Source organism: Cyprinus carpio, chromosome A7 (assembly GCF_018340385.1).
Source record: "Cyprinus carpio isolate SPL01 chromosome A7, ASM1834038v1, whole genome shotgun sequence".
In the NCBI taxonomy this organism is placed as follows: domain Eukaryota; kingdom Metazoa; phylum Chordata; class Actinopteri; order Cypriniformes; family Cyprinidae; genus Cyprinus; species Cyprinus carpio.
In genome coordinates this window covers 14,674,389-14,697,436 of record NC_056578.1, presented here as the reverse complement: position 1 = coordinate 14,697,436, position 23,048 = coordinate 14,674,389, and the positions used below count along the sequence as shown (strand labels likewise).

General features: G+C 39.4%; 1 protein-coding gene across 13 annotated transcripts in view; it reads right to left on the bottom strand.

Annotated features, from left to right (window-relative positions):
* Positions 1–4,808: 4,808 nt before the first annotated feature.
* Positions 4,809–23,048, bottom strand: part of LOC109066599 (serine/threonine-protein kinase MARK2-like) — a 51,151-nt gene continuing 32,911 nt past the window's right edge. For 2 of the 13 annotated variants that reach the window (XM_042759839.1, XM_042759840.1), the window contains exons 11-18: positions 22,874–22,986; positions 22,653–22,791; positions 22,418–22,557; positions 20,486–20,574; positions 13,350–13,613; positions 11,333–11,359; positions 8,770–8,808; positions 4,809–7,113 (exon numbers count right to left, since the gene is read on the bottom strand). In XM_042759839.1, the coding sequence (XP_042615773.1) occupies positions 6,678–7,113; positions 8,770–8,808; positions 11,333–11,359; positions 13,350–13,613; positions 20,486–20,574; positions 22,418–22,557; positions 22,653–22,791; positions 22,874–22,986 (1,247 nt within the window). In that variant the 3' untranslated portion in view covers positions 4,809–6,677. Of the gene's footprint in view, positions 7,114–8,769; positions 8,809–11,332; positions 11,360–13,349; positions 13,614–17,334; positions 17,481–20,485; positions 20,575–22,417; positions 22,558–22,652; positions 22,792–22,873; positions 22,987–23,048 lie in introns of all 13 variants that reach the window. The other 11 variants (XM_042759846.1, XM_042759847.1, XM_042759851.1 and 8 more) reach the window with 11 other exon arrangements.

The window sequence follows — 23,048 nt, the reverse complement described above, 5'->3', positions numbered from 1 at the left end:
CCTAAAGGATTATTGTGAACACCATACTAATACTGTGTTTGACCCCCTTTCGCCTTCAGAACTGCCTTAATTCTATGTGGCATTGTTTCAACAAAGTGCTGAAAGCATTCTTTAGAAATGTTGGCCCATATTGATAGGATAGCATCTTGCAGTTGATGGAGATTTGTAGGATGCACATCCAGGGCACGAAGCTCCCGTTCCACCACATCCCAAAGATGCTCTATTGGGTTGAGATCTGGTGACTGTGGGGGCCATTTTAGTGAAGTTAACTTTTTGTCATGTTCAAGAATCCAATTTGAAATGATTCAAGCTTTGTGACATGGTGCATTATCCTGCGTACATGGTGGTCATAAAGGGATGGAAATGGTCAGAAACAATACTCAGGTAGGCTGTGGCGTTTAAACTATGCTCAATTGGTACACAGGGGCCTAAAGTGTGCCAAGAAAATATCCCCCACACCATTAAACCACCACCAGCAGCCTGCACAGTGGTAACAAGGCATGATGGATCCATGTTCTCATTCTGTTTACGCCAAATTCTGACTCTACCATCTAAATGTCTCAACAGAAGTCGAGACTCATCAGACCAGGCAACTTTTTTCCAGTCTTCAACTGTCCAATTTTGGTGAGCTCGTGCAAATTGTAGCCTCTTTTTCCTATTTGTAGTGGAGATGAGTGGTACCCGGAGGGGTCTTCACTGCTGTTGTAGCCCATCCGCCTCAAGGTTGTGCGTGTTGTGGCTTCACAAATCCTTTGCTGCATACCTCGGTTGTAACGAGTGGTTATTTCAGTCAAAGTTGCTCTTCTATCAGCTTGAATCAGTCAACCCATTCTCCTCTGACCTCTAGCATCAAAAAGGCATTTTCGCCCACAGGACTGCTGCATACTGGATGTTTTTCCCTTTTCACACCATTCTTTGTAAACCCTACAAATGGTTGTGCGTGAAAATCCCAGTAACTGAGCAGATTGTGAAATACTCAGACCAGCCGTGTGGCACCAACAACCATGCCACGCTCAAAATTGCTTAAATCACCTTTCTTTCCCATTCTGACATTCAGTTTGGAGTGCAGGAGATTGTCTAGACCAGGACCACACCCCTAAATGCATGCCGTGTGCCATGTGATTGGTTGATTAGATAATTGCATTAATGAGAAATTGAACAGGTGTTCCTAATAATCCTTTAGGTGAGTGTATATACACACATATATATGCATACATACACACATATATATACACACACACACACATATATATATATACACATATACACACACATACATATATACACATATACACACACATACATATACACACACACACACATATAGGTATACAGAGAATTGTAAGGTCACATGTAGTTCATCTATTGTTTCGAAGCTTATTTGTTTTATATATTACCTGTATATATTTATATTAATTTAAACTAAATGCTTAATAACTAAACTAAAATTGCTCACATGTAATGGATTTAGGGTATAATTATTATATGAATAACATATACATCATATAGTAATTCATATATCATAAGTAATTATAATAAATAATCATCACTAAAAGCCAGACAATTTGTCTTTAAAATTTGCTTTGTACTGACCTTCAATTTGGAGAACCGGGGGAGTGCATTTACTGTGTCAGGGAAGTGTTACTTTGCTCACTGCTGATTTATCCGGTTTCGATCTCTTATCCAGAACACAATCTGCAAATCTGCAAACACAAACGGAGCTGCTTGCCAGTTTTGTGGTCTGCGCGTGACTCAAACTGTCCGCTCCTCTACTCAAGTATAAGTAAAAGCTGCTGTCGGATCCCTTTTAAACGGTCTTACCTGTTGCATTGCTGATGCATGCTTATGGGGAAGCTCCTGTTTACTCTGATACTGAAGCCTGATTTGTTCACATTTGTGTAACTGCATGAACCAATGGCGCTTTAACCCTCCAAAAGGGGAAAAGGCGACTGCTATATAAGTCGGCTCTAAGGGCCATTTCTTCAGAATTTTTCTCCTTCAGTGACAAAGATCCTCTCTTCGCTGTCTCTGCAAGCAAGTTGCCAAAGAAGCAGCTCAGCATGCTGCTTGCCTCCGAAGATAAATGTTACACTGCAGCACAGAAGTCGTCGCAGTTCATGCGCCACTTCCTTTCCAAGCGCTTCAGCCCCATAGAACGAGGTTACTCGCTCCAGTTCACACCCAGGCTACCTCGCTTCAGAGGTGTTATTCAAACTTCAGTACAGAACAACAATGCTCACGTTCTCCGGTCTGAAGTGCAAACTCTGCTCGCAGAAGGAACCTTCCTCTAGTGAACAGTAAGTCAGGCTTTTACAACCGCTACTTCCTTGTTCCCAAGAAAAATGGCCCTACGCACTTTACGAAGTGCACGGCCGCAGTTCTTTCCCCTCTGAGACAGATGGGAATTCACATTATTAATTACCTAGACGATTGGCTGGTCTTAGCCAGATTGGAACAGGAACTCATCGATCACAAGTCTCTGCTGCTCAGCCACCTGGAGCGGCTTGGGCTAATAAATATTTTAGCCAAGAACTCTCTATTTCCAAGTGAGTTGTCTTCCCGGGGAAATTATCGATTCTGCAAGAATGCGGGCATGAATTACGTCAGAATGCTGCCTGACTGTTCAGCGGCTTGTAGTGTTATTCAAACTGGGGACTTTATGTTCCCTCTGGACTTTCCAGAGGATGCCTGGCCTCATGTCCACCACTTCGTCTGTGATTTGACCTCCAGTTTTGCCTCAAAGCCCATGTCAGCTGGGAAATTTTTATCTCAAGGTAACCCACCACTGCATCAGAGTTGTGGCCCCTTTGAAAACTCCTTGCCTGTTTCAATCAGGCATCCTGTTGGGACTGACCTCCATGAGGAAGGTGGTAACGACAGATGCCTCCAACTAGGGTTGGGGAGCTCTGTACGACGCAGACCGGCGTTTGGCTCTTGGTCAAACCTGGAGCAATGCTTAACCATCAACTGCCTCAAGATGATGGCAGGTTTTTCTAGCCCTAAAAAACTTCCGGCCTAAGGGGGAACCACGTCCAGGTCTATTCAGACATCATGACCATGGTAGCCTTTATCAATCACCAAGCGGTCTCAGGTCACGCTCCCTCCACAGGTTTGCTCGACGCCTATTCTTATTCTTTTTTACAAGAGCTGCTGGACAAAGGACACACCCCTTCCACACTCAAACTATATGTGGAAGCCATCGCAGTGAATCATTCGCTCGTGGCTGGCTTGTCAGTCGTTAGAAACGACCCAGTCGTTAAGTTTCTGAGGGGAGCTCGGAGATTAAATCCGCCTCGACCCTCATACTGTGCTGACTTGGGACTTATCTATAGTCCTCAGGGCAATAAGGGGCCCTCCCTTTGAGCCGCTCCAGTTGGCCGACTTGCAGCCCCTGTTGCTTAAGACCGCCCTCCTTCTGGCTTTAGTGTTGGTCAAGCAAGTGGTCGACCTGCAAGCACTGTCAGTTTGTGCCCTAATGACTGTAGAGTCATTCTCACACCGAGACACAGCTATTTGCCAAAAGTGCTCTCCGCTCTGTTCAGAGCACAAGTCATCACCCTCCTTGTGCTCCCCAATTTAGAAGGTAAGTCAAGCCAAGCCAAGTCGTCACCTATATTTTTATAGCACTTTATACAGTATTGATTGTGTCAAAGCAGCTTTACAGTGTAAAACAGGAAAATAGTTTGTCAGTAATGCAAGACGACAATAACAAAGAGTCATTTTTCAGCTAGGGTCCTAATTCATTCTGAGTGGTTCGGGCTTTTAGAGTTTATGTTGAGCGCTCTGGCCCGTTTAGGCACTCAGAGCAGCTCTTTGTATGCTGTGGAGGCCGTTCTAAAAGGGTGCCGGTTACAAAGCAGAGATTCAATGGATAGTCAATGCTATAGCCCTGGCTTACATCTCAGCGGGCTTGCAGTGTCCTATAGGTGTGTGAGCTCACTCCACCAGAGGAATGGCCTCCTTCGGGGCATGGTCCAGCAGGATTTCTATTGGTGATATTTGTGCAGCCACCTGCTGGTCATCGCAGTCTTTGTTTCAGAGAACTGATGTTGCGTTAGTAACTGGAGCATTCCCTTTCGAATGGTCTCTCCTGTTGTCGCTTTAGCGATATTGGTTGCGTTTCCCATAAGCGACAGCAGGAGAGACCATTCGAAAGGGAATGCTCCAGTTACTAACGCAACGTCGGTTCTCTGAGACAAAGGAATGAGTGTTGCGTAGGCTACCGTGCTATAAGGCTGTATGCGAATCGATGACTGCGACTTCATTCGAAAGATTCTGACTAAACTTATATAGCAGTCGGCTCCTCCCCTTTTGGCATGCTGAAGCACATACACGAACATGAGCAAATCAGGCTTCAGTATCAGATTAAAAAGTAGTTTCCCCATAAGCATCAGCTATGTAATGCTCATTCCTTTATCTCAGGGAACCGAGGATACATTAGTAAACAGTGCTAATTAAGATCTGACAGATAAATGCTTCCTCGAGCGGACTCCTGTGTCACCTCTATAATGTAACTTTCCAAAGTAATAGATGTTGGCATGTTTATATTTTTATATAATCGTCACTATTGTTACAGATGATATTCATGCCTAGTGTGCGAGCATGGCGTGAATTACACAGGGTGTATAATTTCGTTCTTTTTCTTTCTTTCTTTTAGTTCCTCAAAAAGATGGTAAGGACACAATTATTACTATACGCCAATTACAAGCAAGTACATCTAGAGATCAGCAATCAAACATACCTTCAGAGATGCCAAAAATAGATATATTAAATGTCAGAACATACTGCATCAGTTTAATACAGTCAGCTTGAATTTAATTGTTTTATTACTATCATTGATCATAATCATCTTTGCACAAAAAGAAGAAAAAAAACATGGTGTATTTCTATGTGAACCCCCCCATCCCGACAGCAAAGTGTCTGACACAAATAAAATTACAGCAACAAAAAACTTTTGAATAAAAATAATCAACCCTGAAGAAAAAACAAACAATACTTAAGATAATTGGATCCCCAGCACCTTGAACAAATGATCATTTGTGAGAACAGCAAAGTACATGACAAAAAAAAAAAAGATAATCATTATTTTCTATGAAGATATAAAATACACGTGCACAGTTGTCCCCCAAACTGGTGACAGACTTTTTAAGGAGATCTGATCTCAACCCCCTTCCTCTTTACACAACAACAGAGGTGACAGTGCACCTTTTGTCAAATAGAGGATGCATGCAAGCATGTACAGCTCAGCAGAAATGGATGGAAACAGTACCCACACCGACTCTCTGGCTCATAGTGAGTGTACCTTGTTGCTCTCTCTTTTACGCAGACATTTCTGCAGGTTGATTCCCGTCTGCTCAAACTACTGATCTGCTTGTGCAAGAATGACATTTTAATAGTGAAAATGATAATGCCAACAAAACATCGGAATAAACAGAACGCCAATATTTGACTCTTCATGGCAGGTACATTTTGTCTCAAGGCTACGTATTAATAGTCTCTGCATTGAATATGAACCTAAGCAAGCCTTTTGGTTATTCAGATACGACACTCCATCTCTCATACACGCATACACATTCAATCACGACACATTTTCATAAAGAGTGAACCATCAAATGCGTAATGCCAAAAAGCCACCCCCAGACGAAACTGAGGTGGAAAGTTCTTGGCTTGAGCCATGAAATGTTTGATGCAGAGACGAACAACTTGACATCAGTTCTTTAGTCATGAAAATGGCATGGGAATGATTAGTTGCATGAATTGAGTCTTTTTAATGTCTTTTCCAGTGATTTTTTTGTCTGTTTAAGTGTGAGAAGAGTACTTGCTGGCCCATAATCATTTGCAACAAAGTGGGGTAAGAGTGTGAAAGGTTCAGTGGGAGTCATGTGGTGCTTTTTCAGACATTCTTTATACAAAGGCATAGCACGATCAATAACACGAGACCACAAAAAAAAAAAAAAAGTTTTTCCTAGGAATAATATTAAAACAATCATTGGTAAATACAACAATGAAACATTTAATTTCTATAAGAAAATAAAAAGGCAACAGAAATTCACCCAATCCAGTGCAGCAAATCTAAACCCAGCCGATTAAGAATTAAAATCACCTTAACCAGAATTTACAGTCCTCTCGATATTGATCAAGTTCTGGCCCTTACTGAACAATGGTGAGGTGTAACCCTGTCGATAGAATAAGAGGAAGAAATAATAGGGGGCACAAACATCAGTCCCAAACTGCCAACCTCCACCCTGCGAATACTTTAGTTTGTTTTTAGTCAATGTCCACCCTTCTTTCAAGTTTGGCGTTTTAAGCTCTGTCTGTTTCAATCGGCAATAGGTGCATATGTGTGTGAGTGTATGTAAAGAACCGAAATGAGTTCAAAATTCATTTTCAACAGAAACAAACCATGTTGCGACTTGTTGCCTTTCTGAATTGAACATATTCAGGCCAATGAAACAAGAACCTGCAGAGTTTACTCTTCCAAAACTCCTTAATGAGCAGGAATGAAGGGCCAGTGTGCTATTTTTTCCCCCCGTTTGTATGAATCTGATCTTTTATCTCTCTCTGTACCTACCCATACCAGCAGGATGTGTTTGAGCAATACGATCCTCACTCATCCCTGTTCAGAGACTCTTTAATATGCTACTTCTTCACTTGCATTTTCTTATCTCTTTTTCCTCTCACAGTTTCAGCTCATTGGCGATTTTGGAGGCGATGTTTTTGAAGGCAATAGACGTCCCGGATATCCTCTTGAAGCGCACACCATTAAGTGAGAGGCGGGGCAGTTTGCACACCTCCATCTCCCATTGGATGAAGTCGTCACGGGCGGGGTTACCGGCCATGCACATCAGCATGTAGCGCTCGCGCTGCTCGTACTCGCAGCTGTTGGCGTCGAGAACCTTCCGAATCTCCTTCATCATGTCACTGGGCTCCATGGAAGATGTGGTTTTCATGTTCCAGGTGAAGCGGAGGGAGCGAGGCTTCGCCTGGTCTTTAAGGGAGGACACGGGAGCAGCTGGAGGAGTCCCGCCCCCCGGGGTGAAGGAAGAGTCTTTGTTGTCGTCTTCCAGCCCTACGCTGGTCTTCTCCGACTTCTCCGCACTGCTGAGCATAGATCTGCAGAGACAGGGATGGAGAGAGAAGAATGGAGGTGGGGGAGGTTGAGAAAATGTCAGTAGGGGGTGAATAAGGACAGAAAGGAAGGAACAAGCGAACAAAGAAGATGTAATAAAGTGCGTGGGAGAAAAGTGAGAAATTGTTGAGAGACAAAAAGGAGGGTTGAGGAAAATTGAGGGTGTTGAAGAAAGAGAGAGAAAGGATGAGGCAGTGGACATGGTTGGGGAGAGACATAGGGCAATAAACAACTGGAAACACTGCAGAGGAAAGCATGCATGCATCCGTTCATGTGCAAAATGATATGGAGCAAACACATGGAACAGTGAAAGACTTCTGCTTCAAGTGAACACCTTTCATCTAGGCAGTGTATTATCTGCCGTGCGAAGGATGTGAAGTCACACCTCACATGCTTAAAGTAGAAATTGGAAGTTTTATTGATTCTCGAGTGAATATTGCAGTTGAAAGAAGTCTGAGCCTGTTAGTTTCACTTTGAGCCTTTAAGAAGCTCTAAATCTCCCTCTCACATTTTTATCCCTAAGAAGACTAAATATGATTTGGTAATGTTGCTCAGTGACAAAAGCAGAATTAGGTTAATCTGGGTAATTGGACAGAATGCTAGTCAAAATCAAGAATGCTTAAAGCTGCCATCAAGTCCTGCTGGGAATACTGCGGTGTGACTTTATTTGGTAAAAATGATGCTTTGGTCAATTTCATATTTCAGGAAGATTTTTACTACAACAAAATGAAGAATGCACATCAGGTGTTTAACTGATAGCAGCACAACTGTTCTTAAGAAACTGTACTGATATTTCGTAATATTACTTTTTTTTTTAACCATATTTTTGATCAAATAAATTCAGCCTTGGTGAACATTAGAAACTTATCAAAAAAACTTACAGACTCCATTTTTTTGAACAGTAGTGTATGTACTTCAAAACTGATGTGCTTTTATGTAAAAAGTATTTTATGGCAAACTTCATTACTATTTTTCAACTGCAGTACCCATAAATTGTGCAATAAAACCCAATATGTCATTGATTGTTGTATCAGGATTCTTTAATTGAAACAAAGTCAGGAAAACAGTTGGAAAAAACCCACCTGTAGTTACTTTATTATAGTGGTGCCTATGCACGCTAAACTCATAAACATGATCGAAATGACTTGAAGGCAGCATTACATTGCTATGATTTGCAATATTTGACCTTAATACAATATTAGCACTTCTTTTGGTTCCTGTACATAATGATGCTCATAGTATCTGAGACACAGGGCAAGTCCAAATTTAAAAGTAGTGCAGATGTGTTCACAAAATTAAAGATCTGATTATGAGAAGCGGTCCCTAGTCAGATAACACAAGCAGAAAACTTTCAACTGTGTATGTGTATTCCATGTAGAAACAGAGAGACAGGCAGTAATCTGAAATTTATTCATTGTAAACAAACTTAAGAAACAAATTATGAATCAACTAAACACACACACACACACACAATCATCCACACACTGCAATTAATCCTCCAATTAAATCCCACAGGGTAACTACTAATATTTGTTAAAAACCAATTATTAACCATTTAAAAGCCCCTTTGCTGCCCAATTACACCTCCTAAAGATCTACTGATTAGGTCTGATGAAGAAATCCTTATGTTTTGTTCTCACCTGATCCCCTCCTCTCGACCCTCTCCCTCATAGGGGCTCCTCGAAAAAAATTCAAGAGTTTAGTCTTAGTCTGAGTTCTAGTTTAACTCATTCAGTACAGTGATCAGGAAAGGGAAGGACTGTCTAGCACCACATGAGATTATGAAATCATTTACCCCTCCAGAACCATCACATTCCACTGATTCACTTGTTCATTCCTATTTTACAACTAATTTCAATTCTATTTACGCAGTGTATCGTCTGTAGCCTCCTGCCCACAAAAGAATCACAGCAGTGATGATCTACATTCAGTACAACAGTATAGTATCCTGTGTGATATTGCTTCAATATATTATTTTTCACAAAAAAAAAAAAAAGTTCAAAATACACAGTTACTGAGCTGATCTACTGTATGCAACTGGAACTGTGCGTGTGAAATGCAGATGAACAGATGAATCAGACAGACTGCTTCAGTAACATGAAGTGGGGTGGAATGATGTAGGTCTGTCCAAGATGCTCTAAAGATTCTACAGAGCCCCATCACCATGGTAACATCCAACAGTCACCTGCCCCTATAGTCTGTCTAGCCAAGCACACAAGCATCCCAAACACGCCACCAGACACACAGAGAGACAAACAGGCCCTTAACAAACTGACAATACTGTCAGAGCCCTTCTGCTAAGAGTCATAAGAAAACAGCACACAGAGAACAGAAACACACCAACTCAATCACATGGACAGACAGTGAGACAATGAAAGAAACAGCCCAGGAATTTGTTAGCGCATCATGACAAATGGTTAAAAACAAGCAAAGCAGCATTTGTGTTGCTTAAAGCACTGAAAGAAACATTAACCATTAAATTTACGAATCCTGCAAAAAAAACCATTGGTCACCAACAGGTATGAATCACAAAATACAGGCTTCAGACTTGACCACCAGAGGGCGCAAAGACACATTTCCTTCCATTAACTGCTCGCTTACGCCCTCTGTTGGTCTCTAAAACGATATAAGCACCTCACATCACTTCAAGTTACTAAAACGTGAACAGGTTATCAACATAATCATGTCAATGGAAGAAAAAGTCTTTGTTAATTAAAACTCCATGTTTTGTGCAAGTGGCCCAAGTGGTTAGTGACTTCAGACAGATGGTGACGTCCATTCACCAGGTGCCTGTGTGTGAGTGAGTCATCAGTCAAGATTCTGACAATGCCGCATAAATAGAACTAGAACGAGAGAGAGAGAGAGAGAGAGAGAGAGAGAGAAGTGCCATGGAGAAAGTTTGGTTTTAGGTGTTTGAGAAGGACAAAGCCTGACAGCTGGCCGGTCTCAGGCTCTGTAGCTGTTGTCAATGTTAATGAGCATGTGAAAGAGATAGAGAGAGAGAAAACGCATCTGACGACGTTCTGCACAAGATAACCATTATTTATCCATCAGTCTGTGGTGCCTTTTTTCCTTTTACATTTCCAGCTCAGAAAATACTAAACAAATTCCTGACATTAACATTTACTATCTTTATTATCTTTATCTTTAATGGCAGATTGTTTTTAGCATAAAAACATACTTAACTAGAAATGCCATTTACATGATCATAATTAATAATAATTGTTAAGAGTATTTTGTTTCCCATTTTTTGCTCAGCTATTCAATAGATGACTTCCTCTATGAGCCAAAAAGAGGAAGACATGGTGTAAACAACCTGTGCCAAAACAATTGCACCATACACTACCGTTCAAAAGTTGTATGCTCACCGAGGCTGCATTTATTTGATCAAAAATACAGTAAACAGTAATATTGTGAAATATTATTACGTTTGCTATTAGAATATATTTTAAAATGTAATTTATCCCTGTGATGGCAAAGCAAACAGAACGGCAGGTTTCAGTTTCACATGACAAAATCCTTTAGAAATCATTCTAATATGCTGATTTGGTGCTCAAGAAAGATGCTGTGCTGCTTAATATTTTTATGGAAACTTTTTACAGGATCATTTGATGAATAGAAAGTTAAAATAATCAACATTTATTTGAAGTAGAAATCTTTTATAAGATTACAAATATCTTTACTGTCATGTTTGATCAATTTTATGCAGCCTTGTTGAATACAACTATTACTTACTTTCAAAAAACCATACAGACCCAAAACTTTTGAACAACAGTGTATGCAAAAAAAAAAAAAAAAAAAAAAAAAAAAAAAACTGTGCTTGTGGATTTCTTTTTCCATGACACCATATCCTATAAGGTGTCTTAATTTTGACAGCAGGTCATGTTATCAAAGCCCTGTGTTACTCGAGCAGGCAGAGACACTAGTCACACAGAATCTGGGACACACAGGTGAGATCACCAGGTAAACTGACGGGGAGGGGAAATAAAAGGATGGAGACGGGGAGGAAAGGCACTGGGTGTTACTGTGGAAAGTTGAAGTTGGTCGTTAGTGCTGGGCATGACACTGCACACAAAATAAACAACGGGAAAAAGGGGCCAATCACAGAACAAACTGAGGGATGAAGACAAGGAACAAGGAAAGGGAAATAAAAAGGTCAAAACAAGTCTTAAACAAAGAGGGGTTAGGGTCATCGTTGCCTACCTTCTGGGGAATCTGAGTGACAGATTTCTACAAAACAAAAGTAAAAGAAAAAAAGAAGAAAAAAAAAGGAAAGAAATGTATATATGTAAATTGAAGAGCAAAAAAGCAAATGAAAATGTCATAAAGTGGTCGGGTTGGCTTGGACACAGCAACAATCAGTCTGGGGTTATGGGCTGTCTGTTTAAACTGTACAAAATGAGCAAATAACATTAGTAATCTGGGTCACTGCATGCAATTAAACTATAAAGTCAATTATTAACACTTATAAAAGGGTTGGAATGCTTACACAAACTAAGTAGAGTTAAACCGTTTATCTGAAGTATTGTTAAAGCCAACATGAAATCAAAACTGACCCAATTGACTTAATTCATGGAACAATAAGACTAGAAATTTAGCAACTGTGCACAGTTAATCATTGCAAATTACACAAATCGTCTTATTGTTTCAGACATACTGCTGTAGATAATGCAGCCTTGCCAATAAAAACAAATCTAGCCAAATGTTAAAACAGTAATTTCATAGCATATTACATTAATATACACTACCGTTTAAAATTTTGAGGTTGTTGAGATTTTTATTGAAGTCTCTTATGCTCATCAAGGCTGCAGGTATGTGTTCAATAATACAGAAAAAAACAGCAATATTGATAAATATTGCAATTTTAAAATAACTTTATTTTAATATATTTCAAAAAGCAGTTTATTCCTGTGATGATGGCGAAACTGGATTTTCAGAACGGTAGTGTAATAAATGTTGCAGATATTATATATATATATATATATATATATATATATATATATATATATATATATATATATATATATATATATATATATATATATATATATTCATTCAACAGTAAATCTGAAACAGGCATTATCACTGAGGTATAACCACATGTTAACATTCAGGCCTGTCCCCATTTTGGCATGTAAAGCCCATTTTTCCCAATCCAAATTCTAATATTCTATTTCATTTAGAAAAATTTAATATAACATAAGTAAAATGCGAATGCCATTTCATGTAGACCTTAAGAAAGGATGTTTACATTCATTAAAACGCACAAAAAAATGTTGTTCACGTTGAACCATTCCCACACTGGCTTGAACATATACACAAAAGGACACAAAAACAAACAGATGCACACACAGACAAACTAGAAAACGTCATCTGTCATTTCACCCTTTCCTTTTGAAATCTGAAACTGAACAGATATGAAAGACTAATACTGAACACGTAGGTGTTCTCAAGTTGCTCAAAGTGTAACTGAGAGATTTTTCATCTAGCAGGTTAAACATGAGTTTCGTGCTTTAAAAAAAAAATGTAGCAATATAGCAGAATGTATGTTTTTTTGTAAACTGGCACTAGTGAGTGAATGCCAAGGTGTCCCCTCCACAAGTATTTATAGATCAGGGGAATGCAATACCTCAGCTGTTACCAAGGATACGGTCGCCACGGACGTGCGGAAAAGGTAGATATGTGTGCTGGAACTTGGAGACAGAGATGATGAAACTGATGAGAAATCTGCATGTGTTTAAATGAGCTGAGATTCGTGTTGGGATTATGGTTACTGACAGCACTTTGATTGCCTTATGAAGGCCTGACCTTGCGGGTGAAATTAAGACAATACCCAGTTCCCTGTTGAACACTGTGACTGCATGTGCAGTCGTTTTGCTAGAACAAATCCACTAGTGAAGCTCTTTGATCACAGATGGACAACCAGCCAGCATACTAACTGAATATAATGACAGACACCTATGAAATAACCCTCAGCAGGAGGTGTGAGATTTGTTCACTTTGTCTTCAAGTCTCTTTCTGTTATTTTTCATCATCACCTAATCTATCTTTAACTGACAAAAATACCCTGCATTCATCACACTCATCCTCACACCCCCACGCTCAGCCACAATTGGGCTTCTCGGGCTGTTAACACCTCCAGAAATCAGTGACTTCCCCTGTCATTGCTCCAGCTCCATGTCAATCTACTGATTTATCTAACACTCTTTGTCTATCTCACCTGCGCACAAACTTGGAGGTGAACTTGCTGAAGATGCCGGAAGCCACAGGTCGTCGTTGTTGGCTGTTGCCGTGGGACAGGGAAGGGGAGGCGGGGGCTCCATGGTAAGGAGAACCCTGTTGGTCCCGTGCGCCCCGCTGCTGGCCGAGGTGGAAGGTGTTGCGGGTGGGCACCCCTCTAGGGAAATTGGTACGGTCCGTCCCAGCTGCGCTGCTGATATTGTGGGCTGACGGGGAGGCACCAGGTGCTCTCTGTGGGGGATCACTGTGACAAAGCAATTTTCCCCCAAACAAAAGGAAACAAATATAGATAAGGAAATGGCAGAATCAGTACCAAAATTAAAAACATTTAAATATGTATATTTACTTATATATATACTAATAAAATTTATTTCAATAAATATTTAAATGCATTTTTATTGTTTTTTCTATTTTAAAATGGACATTACATAAAAAATAGAGAACCATTTATTTTACAGGGTCTTTGTCACACATTATGTATTACAGTAAATTATGCATAATTATATGCATAAGTACATGTTGTTAATTAATATTACTCAGTACTTAAATGTGCAATTACACTGTAACAATGACACTGTAAAATAAGGTATAACCTAAAAATTAAATAAAATAAAAATAAAATATTATTCAAAAACTAAAATTTTTAAAACAATTAAAAATGAAATAAAATATTAAAAATATGAATATGGAAGGTAGATTTAGACTACTTGTGTCTGCAGAAAGAATAGCATATAATGGGTGTTTCAAACATAATGTGTAAATATGAAAAATACTTGATTTATGCATTCATGAAACACAAAATCATGTTTAACTTCAAAAATACAGATTTAAATTATGGTAAACCAATGGTTAATGTATCAGGAGCTCTGTTCTGGCTTTTGCAGAGCTCAAGTAACTTATATTATGTAATCTCAAAATAATGAAATATTTCGACTGCAGAGAAGAGAACACAGACATCATATCTCTGGCCCAATGCATAGACTTTTAATCTGTCATATCTCTCTCACACGCACGCACGCACACACACACACACACACACACACACACACACACACACACACACACACACACACACACACACACACAAGCAAGCACTCACACACTAATTTGTGTGTGCGTGTGTGTGCAGTGAAGCAGCACACCTCCCCCATAGCTGTCCTTTCTGCACACTATCTGTGAAAATCTCACCCAACCATGTTAGGTCCATGCCAACATCTGTTTAAGTGCCAACCAGTGTAGTAGAACCTAGCCAGAACCAGTTGCCAACTGGCAGAAGCATAGCCAGGGAGGTCACATGACCACCAAAGCTAGATCACAAAACACTGTCCATCCACTTCAGCCAGGAAATGAAGTGTGCTGGACCCATCTCAGAAACATAGCTGTGTTTGGAATAACAAACTATGATCTGCTCTATACACAGGCAACACATTATCATCTCATTTAGGGACATGTTTATAGCTCCTGATTTGACATGGTTACACACACTGGTCTGCTTCTAGAAAGTAAAAACTTTTGAAGATTATTTTACAGCCAACATGAAATCAAATTCAACCCCATTTACTTTCTAATTTCTGGTCTTATTGTGCATGAATTTTTGTGCATGTTATAAAAAACATTCTGGTATAAACAAATAAAATTAAATAAAGCAGAAAATTGTTCCTGATGGTTAAAATCAAATCCTGATTGACAATTTTATCTTTGAATATTCCATTTCATCCTGAAATGCATCACATAATGCAAGTAAAATGGGTTATGAGCGTCATTTCATGTTGACTTTTTTGATTTAACAACAAAACTAATTAGTTGGTTAATGGGGATCATCATTTACAATGCCAATGGCTCGATTTTTCTCACTCTCTCTTTTTTATTTGTTTATTTATTTATTTTACATTTTGGCAGCACCACAATCACTTACTTTCTGCAGATCCAAGTATGACCTCAATACACTGGCTAAAAATTACCTTCTCAAACCCTCTTTAAACAAAAGTTCACAGCAGGTCATCATTAACACCGGGGGCCTGAATGACTGTGCACATCACTGGGAGAGGGTCCAACTCTATCACTTTACCATGAAGCAAGAATACTCAGGGGCAGATTTGGGGAAAACTTTATCAACAAACTCTGACTGTGCAAACTAATACACACAAACACAACAACTTAGCAAGGGACTCCGATGTTCCCATGGTAACACCGTAGTATGTTAGATATGACACACAGCTGGATGCTTTGAAGAAAAAAAATAGCATACGAGCACTCTAGCAAACACGAGCAAGAGCTTAAGAACCAAACCCATGCCACTGGGAAAAAAATCTGCACTTATGATGCATGTCAGAACACACATGAAACATGTATGATGCGACCTGCATCTAGTATTTTTCATTTCTTTCTTTCTATACATTTTCTCTCGGAGCAGAGATTTTCACAGTGGCGAACCACACAGTTCCAAAGTGTCAAAGTGAAGGCCCTTCCACGTGACTCTAGCACTTATGCAAACTGTTTCCTGTCCTGAGACGGTTTCATGAACCCAGTTTTCTTTCTACATTTACATTTATGCATTCCCTGGGAATCAAACCCATGAGCTTGCCATTGCTACATCAGTTCCAAGTTTTCCTTCTGTTTGCTATCACTATTTTCAGTTAACTTAAAGAAACCTTTTAAAATCTCCCTTCCTGAATGCTATTTTCAGCACATGTGGAAGCCAACACGTGAAAGGACCTTGAGAGACAGAATGAGCCACACTATGTGCTGTACATGGCCCCTCACTCACTCATTCATATATACAGGGCACAGATCTGAATATATGGCCCTTGCACTGAGGTGCACTTCACTCCAGAGGGGAGACAGTGCACAGTGGGCAGAGAAGCACAGACGAGTGAGGGAGACGATGTAAAAGGCAGCAGTACCTTCTCTCAACGTTCCCCAACCATGCTCGGAAGACGCTCAGCTCACTGCATACAACAGACCAGCCATTCACTTATAGCAGCACTGACAGGCTATCCAAACCATTCATACTCCACGCTGCATTAGCTGCAGCGCTATAATTGATGGTGTGGTCAGTGTTTGGTGTGAATATGTGGTTATTGTTAGTGGCCTTGTGCAATCAGTGATGGTCAAGAGAGGACAGGAAACAATGTTTCCTGGGAAGCGCGATTAGCTGTAAAGTGATGTGGGGTCTGTGTAGCGTTATTTTAATTCAGCAACACTGCCAGGTATCACCGTTCACATCTTAACAACCACTCGACTTCATATGAAAGCTGTAACAAATATTATTATTTCTTATTTGTTCCTGAAATCCCTGCTGAAAAAAACAGTATTGTGGTCCAAGCTGGTATATGACAGACATTGCTGCATGCATCTTTTTTTCTTTTTTTTTTTGCAGGGAAACTGGTTGACCAAGAAAGTCTTGCTGGTTAGAAGTAGTTTATTCAAACTGAAAATTCTTAGTGAGATTTTTCTGGGTGAGCCTCATGTTGTTCCAAACCTGTATGACTCTCGGTTTTTGTTCATAGAATTCAAGTCATTAAGACATTTTTCAAAATATCATATTTTGTGTTACACAGAACAAAGTCAGTCATACAGATTAGGAACAGCACAAAGTTGAGTAAATTATGTTTCATTTTTGCCCTACTAGTGAAGAAGCCTGGACACAACAGTAACACATACTGTGAACCACAAGCCAAAACATATGCTGGTGGCCAGCCATGCTTGTCTTTTCAGAAGGGATATGAAAATGTGTCTCGTTTCAGTCTTGTAGCACAACCATCTCCCAGTGTTGACTCTGTAGACTTCTGTCACCCCCTGACTTCCTGCAAGCTCTTTCCCTGCCAAGTAAACAATTTCTAAGAATGCAGAAACCCCTTGAGACATGCTACAGTTCCCACATTTCATCACTTTATGTGACACTCTTCAGTAGTTGACATGACTGGTTTCCTGTTCGATTCTCTTTTTGGCGGCGTGGGACTTGCCTGGGCCGTGTGAGTGCAGGTCTGCGGGGCAAGGATGGGCGGAGGTGGAGAGGGACTTGTGATGGCGGGTGCGTGAGGAAGAGGAAGATGAGGAGAGCACGGCGCCGGCCGAGGCCGTGGAGGCACGGGACCCGGGGGTGTTTAGGCTGAGGGGAGAGAGAGAGCGGCCCCTCCGTACACACACGCACAAATCGACACACACATAAACACGAGTGTGTGCGTATGTGTGGAGGCAGGGAGGGAAAAGTATTCTATTAGAAATAAGACTTGGCACACATTAGAAAGAATGATGAAGACAGACAGATCAACAGACAGACAGATACACAGCAATAGATATACAGATAGACTGAGCGAGAGACTGACAGCATACAGTGATAGATAGACAGACAGAGCCATATATGGGCAGATGGATAGAGTGATAAATAGATTAACCAACTGTTAATCTATAGAAGAGCGTCAAACAAAGCGATAAATAGATGAGAGAGCAATAGACAAATGGACAGAGAGATAGACAGACACATAGATGGATAGATAGATAGATATCTGGGCATCTAAAGTGAGAGACAGTAGTGAATGGTACGAGAGAGAGAGAGAGAGAGGGAGATGGAGGGAGGGAGAGGGAGGTCAAACAAGAGTGCTGATTTCACAGAAAAGCACAAAAGAACACACACAAACACACACACCACTATGCAGGGATTAGTTGAGCTTGTGGTGAAGAAATAACATACTATCACCTTGCTATGTGGCGGAGAGAAGCTAAGCCTATTACAGACCACTACAGCAACCTTACAACAGAGTTAATGGCACTTTTTTCCATCACAAGCCACCCTAATCCATTTAAAGCTATACATACACTAACAAAGACACACACTCACAATGCATACAGAAGAAAAACAAAATAAGTGTTCAAAGACAAACGATCCTGGACAGAGAGAAAGAAATGGAAAAGGAAGAGGGATGTGTGGGGAATAATTAACCCGACACACCATCTGAATGCCTTCAGATAAGCTTGAGAGAAAACACACAGGCAAATCAACAAAACCTGCAACAGCATTAAAAGGATAAGAGGTTATAACTCTAAAGACCCCATGAAATCGTCTGATGGAAATAGTTTTCTTTCCTGTGTCGAAATATTAGTTACTTAAAAAGGAAGTTGGGGCGTGACAAGTCTATTTTTTTCACATGATTTGCTACTTGCTATTGCCAGTCAAAAGTTGACATTTGGAACAGATGATGTTCTTATTCTTGAAAGAATAAATCTAATTCATGGGGTCTTCATCATTGATCAGTGTTATCATAACATACTTACACACCAATAGAGAACTACAGTAGCAGAGCACAGCTCGAATTACAACAGTTAAAGGCTTGTTCACACCAAGTTCATGGGATACTCCGCCAAAAAAATCATCAAATCTCAACATTTACTCACCCTTATGCCGTCCCAGAGGATTTATGACTTTCTTTTGTTTAGATGATATACACAAAGATTTTTCTAAAAATAATCAGTCCATCTCAATATAATGCAAGTGTACAGGACCCCTGCCTCAGAACATGCTGACATATGACAGATGGCCAGAAGTGATAGGTCATAGTCAAAAAAGTTACAAATAATAATACTTTTCTTACACCTTTTGTTTCACTTCAGTCATTGATTCAATAACTGGGGTCATGTGGATTACCATCATGTTCACTTTGTGTGGTTTTTAAAGCATCAACTTTGGGAAAGAAAGTCATATAATCTGAGACAGCATGTGGGTGAGTAAATGGTGAGAGATTTTTCATATTTGGGTGGAGTATCCATTTCATGTGAATATAAGACATGAAAGTATAACAACTCTTTGCACCAAAACTATACACAGGTCCAATGATAAAGGTTGAAAATAAAAATAAAAATATTTTAAATATATTATATATATATATATATATATATATATATATATATATTTCTTATTCTGTGTGTATCTATGTAGCGCTGCAAACACTGCAAGCTTCTGTTATCAAAATCAAATCTTACTCGGCTGTTCACTGATAGGTCAGTTCCTGACACATGACCTAAAAGCTAATATCTTATTCTACTGAGAGTTTATTTTCTCCATCGGAACCATAAACAAATACTGTCACTACTAATAATAATGATAAAAGTATAACAAATTGTCAGTGTTCTATGTTATTCAGAACTTGGTACAAAGGAGTTTATAGAAATGTACTGTTTCCTTTGAAATCTTACCATCCCTGTTTATTTAGACTTAGTCTGAACAAGCCTTCATTATTACTAAAGGCATAGGGCTTTCTGCACTAGAATCAACACTTTCTGACAAACCAAAAGTGCACATTCAAAGTTTAAATTTCCAGAGACATGTGCTGTCTCAGTTGATCAACCCAACTAACAATTTTTAAACTACAAGGTACATGCATTTTGATTTGAACACTTTGGCAGCACAGAAGACATCATCTTTGTGCAACAAGACTCCAGTAGGCAGAAAGCTCTATCTCCTTTTTAAAAAATACATCTCATGCATATGCCTATGCATAATTGATATAGTGAAGAAACTGGAGTGTGTGGAATGTGAGCATAAGCACCAATGTGAATGCTGGAGAGGGAGGAGTTATGATGCATGAATGGTTAGCAGTGCACAGGAATTAAAGGATGGCTTTAGTGTTTGTTGGCGATGATCGTGGGAGGTTTATATGGGGTTTAGGTGATGCTTTAATGCATGCATGTGTGACTGCGATTTAACCAATTAAGGTTTTCAAAAGAATACTCTGGTGATGGATGTTCTTCTGTTTGAATTAGTGTGTGGGTCTGAATGAGATGGTACTCTAGGCATCACTAATCCGGCTGAAATCTTGGATGATGTATGCCAATCTGTCATAGCTTGGCCTTTCTGGTGATCAAAAGCATGCCGGTCTGGGCTCCATGGCAGGTAACGGCCAACAGCATAGAGACAGAAGACAGAAGTAGACCGTGTGTGTGTGCAATGTAAAATAGAGAAAACAGGTGTCTGGTTTTGTTAGTGATCTTATCTAGAGGGTTGAACCGTGCCCGTATACGTGTGTGTGAGAGTAAGAGAAAGGTAAGTGTTTTTCTGTACTTTGCCTTTTTTGAAATTTACATTTTTTTCCAGAAATGTGTGCGTGTCTTTGGGTGTACCTGTCCTTGCCGTTTTGCACTCCCAGAGTGGCTCTCTCAGAAACGGGGGAATTTCTGCTGCGACTTGTGCCCGTGGACAGGACACTATTCTGAAATTACAAACACACACAGGTGCAAACCATTATTGTTATTGTTAACTAACATCAAAATTACACTACAAAGGTAACACAGAAGTGCTTCTGAAGTTGCATTTAGGTGTCTTCACAGACTGTTTAAAGCTGCTCAGAGGTGGAATAAATGCATTTACACAGCAATGATACTTTGATGCTAGGGGCTGATGTTGGTCAGAGCTGGCATTTTTTTAGTCAGGCTTTCATGCAGCATTACGTCTTTACACAAAACTTTGAGCAGGCACAGAGCAGCTTCAATTCAGCTGCATAAATAAGCCGTAAAAACATGAAAAACGTAACTTTTTGTTAATTCAAATAAGGCTGAAATAAAAAATTAAATAAATTATTAGATGAAAAACAAACTTATCAAAAATGAATATATATATATAAATATAAAATGCAGCAACTAACTGAAATAAAATAAATTTAAAGTACTTAAACTAAATAAAGCCAAAATGTAATGATTATTATTTTATTATTAATAATAATAATAATAATAAATATTATTTCTATATGTCTATTTTCATATTTCTATAATAATTTTCCGTATTTTCTACAGTCTCTTAACTAGATTATTCTGACAAATGCACATTTGCATATATAAATTCTGGAACTGCAAATAATCCAAGTTTGGGCTTGAAGCGATTAAAGGAACCATGAACCATTCAAAGGACAGCCCTGCTATGAACCCTGGGTGAATATTTAATGACAAACCAGAAAAAAAAAACACATTTACTATTGCTCAAGATGTGAAAATGTTTGCTCTATCATCCAACTTGTGGTAGAACTACTACTTGGTTAGTACTCTGACTCTGTATTTCATCCAATAGTGTTTGCACTTTCAATTGAGAACAAATGAAAAAGTCACTATCTAAAGATGTGCAAACCCAGAAAACTCCAACTATGATGTGGTGTGTGAAAGCTCAAAATAGCATCCTCTGTAGCATTTTCACAGAAATAACTCAAGAGCAGAAGCCATGAGCACTGGCCGTGCCAAACATCTCTCAGTCAGAGAGTGCACTTCAACCCTGGGCAAGCCCTTCCAGCCATCTGCTGCATGAAAAATATCAGTGTGGAAAGCAGCAGGCTTTACAGAGCACCCCCATGTAACTGAGAACAGAAGCAGTAGTTAAGATGTTTAAAAATTACCCTGTTATTTTGGCAAAAGCTTCCTCAATCCATGATGTAATAACATGTTCTTCAAGTACATGGAAACTGAACTAAAGAACATGACGTGACTTTGGTACTGTATTAGGTTAGTTAATAAGCATGAGTGCCCTAGCTTGTAAAAAAATCAACAAGCACTCATTCTAGACGAACTTGCTCTATAACTGATACAGTTCCCCTTTTTTGCATTGTGTTTTATAGGTTGAAAAGGGTTTGGCATCTTTGTCTGGGAGTCTAAAGTGGAAGTGACAGGACAAGAGGGGGGCACAGAATTGGGAGTACTTAACTAATGGTATCTGTGTACCTCTGGGAGGAAATTTAATTGTACATTCTCTTTTATCCAACTTTTATATTTAGTTTGGCTTTGCCATCACCTGACACTCAGAGTTTATTTTTTATAATTTTATAACACTGTTAAATGTAATATTAAGCATAAATCAAAATTAGTATTTTTTATACTGTACATGAAGCATTACTTCAATTGAATGATTTTAGTTTAGTAATTCATTTACACAAGATAATGTAGAATTTTAATTCATCTGTTCATAACCGGAAACAAGAGTTTTCAGAAACAACATAAAAAATATTTTTTATAAAAAAATAATAATAATAACATATCCCTAAGAAACATATCACCAAACAGACACACACTTACAGTAGAGGGAGTGGAACTCTTTTTGCGTTCACTGGAGATGACTGGACTTGGTGGAACTTTGGTAGAGCTACTTGAACCTTTCCTCCCAGAATCCTCCACTCCATGCTTGTTTTCTCCCTGAGACCGTTTCGAGTATGAGCCTGAAGGACAAAGAAGAGAGAGTATGAAGGGCAAACATATGTGTGAATGTATGTTTATAAAGGTCTTCGTTCACAAAAACTCCTAATCCACTCACCCTGATCTGTTGCTCTTCTGACAGGTTTCTGAGTGGATGACACACTGCGCTGTACCATATGAGGTGGAGAAGGGCCATTGCTGTTAGTAAGGTCATTTACTGGGCGTGGCTTTAGCGACAAGTTGACACCCTCGTCAAGCTGTGAGTCCGGATTTTCAAACATGTGTGAGTGCAAAAAAATGTGGGCAGTAAAGTATGAGTGTGTTTATGTATGTGGGTACCTCTGAATTCCTATAGTCAAGCAGCAGGTAGGTTGCCATGACTTCATTGTATTTTTGTTTGATGAGAGATTCCTCTATTTCTTCTTGACTGAAACCCAGCTGAAGCATTATCTCTAAATGGGCAAAATACACACATTGTCATTGCAAAACCATTCGAGAGAGAGATTTATTTTAA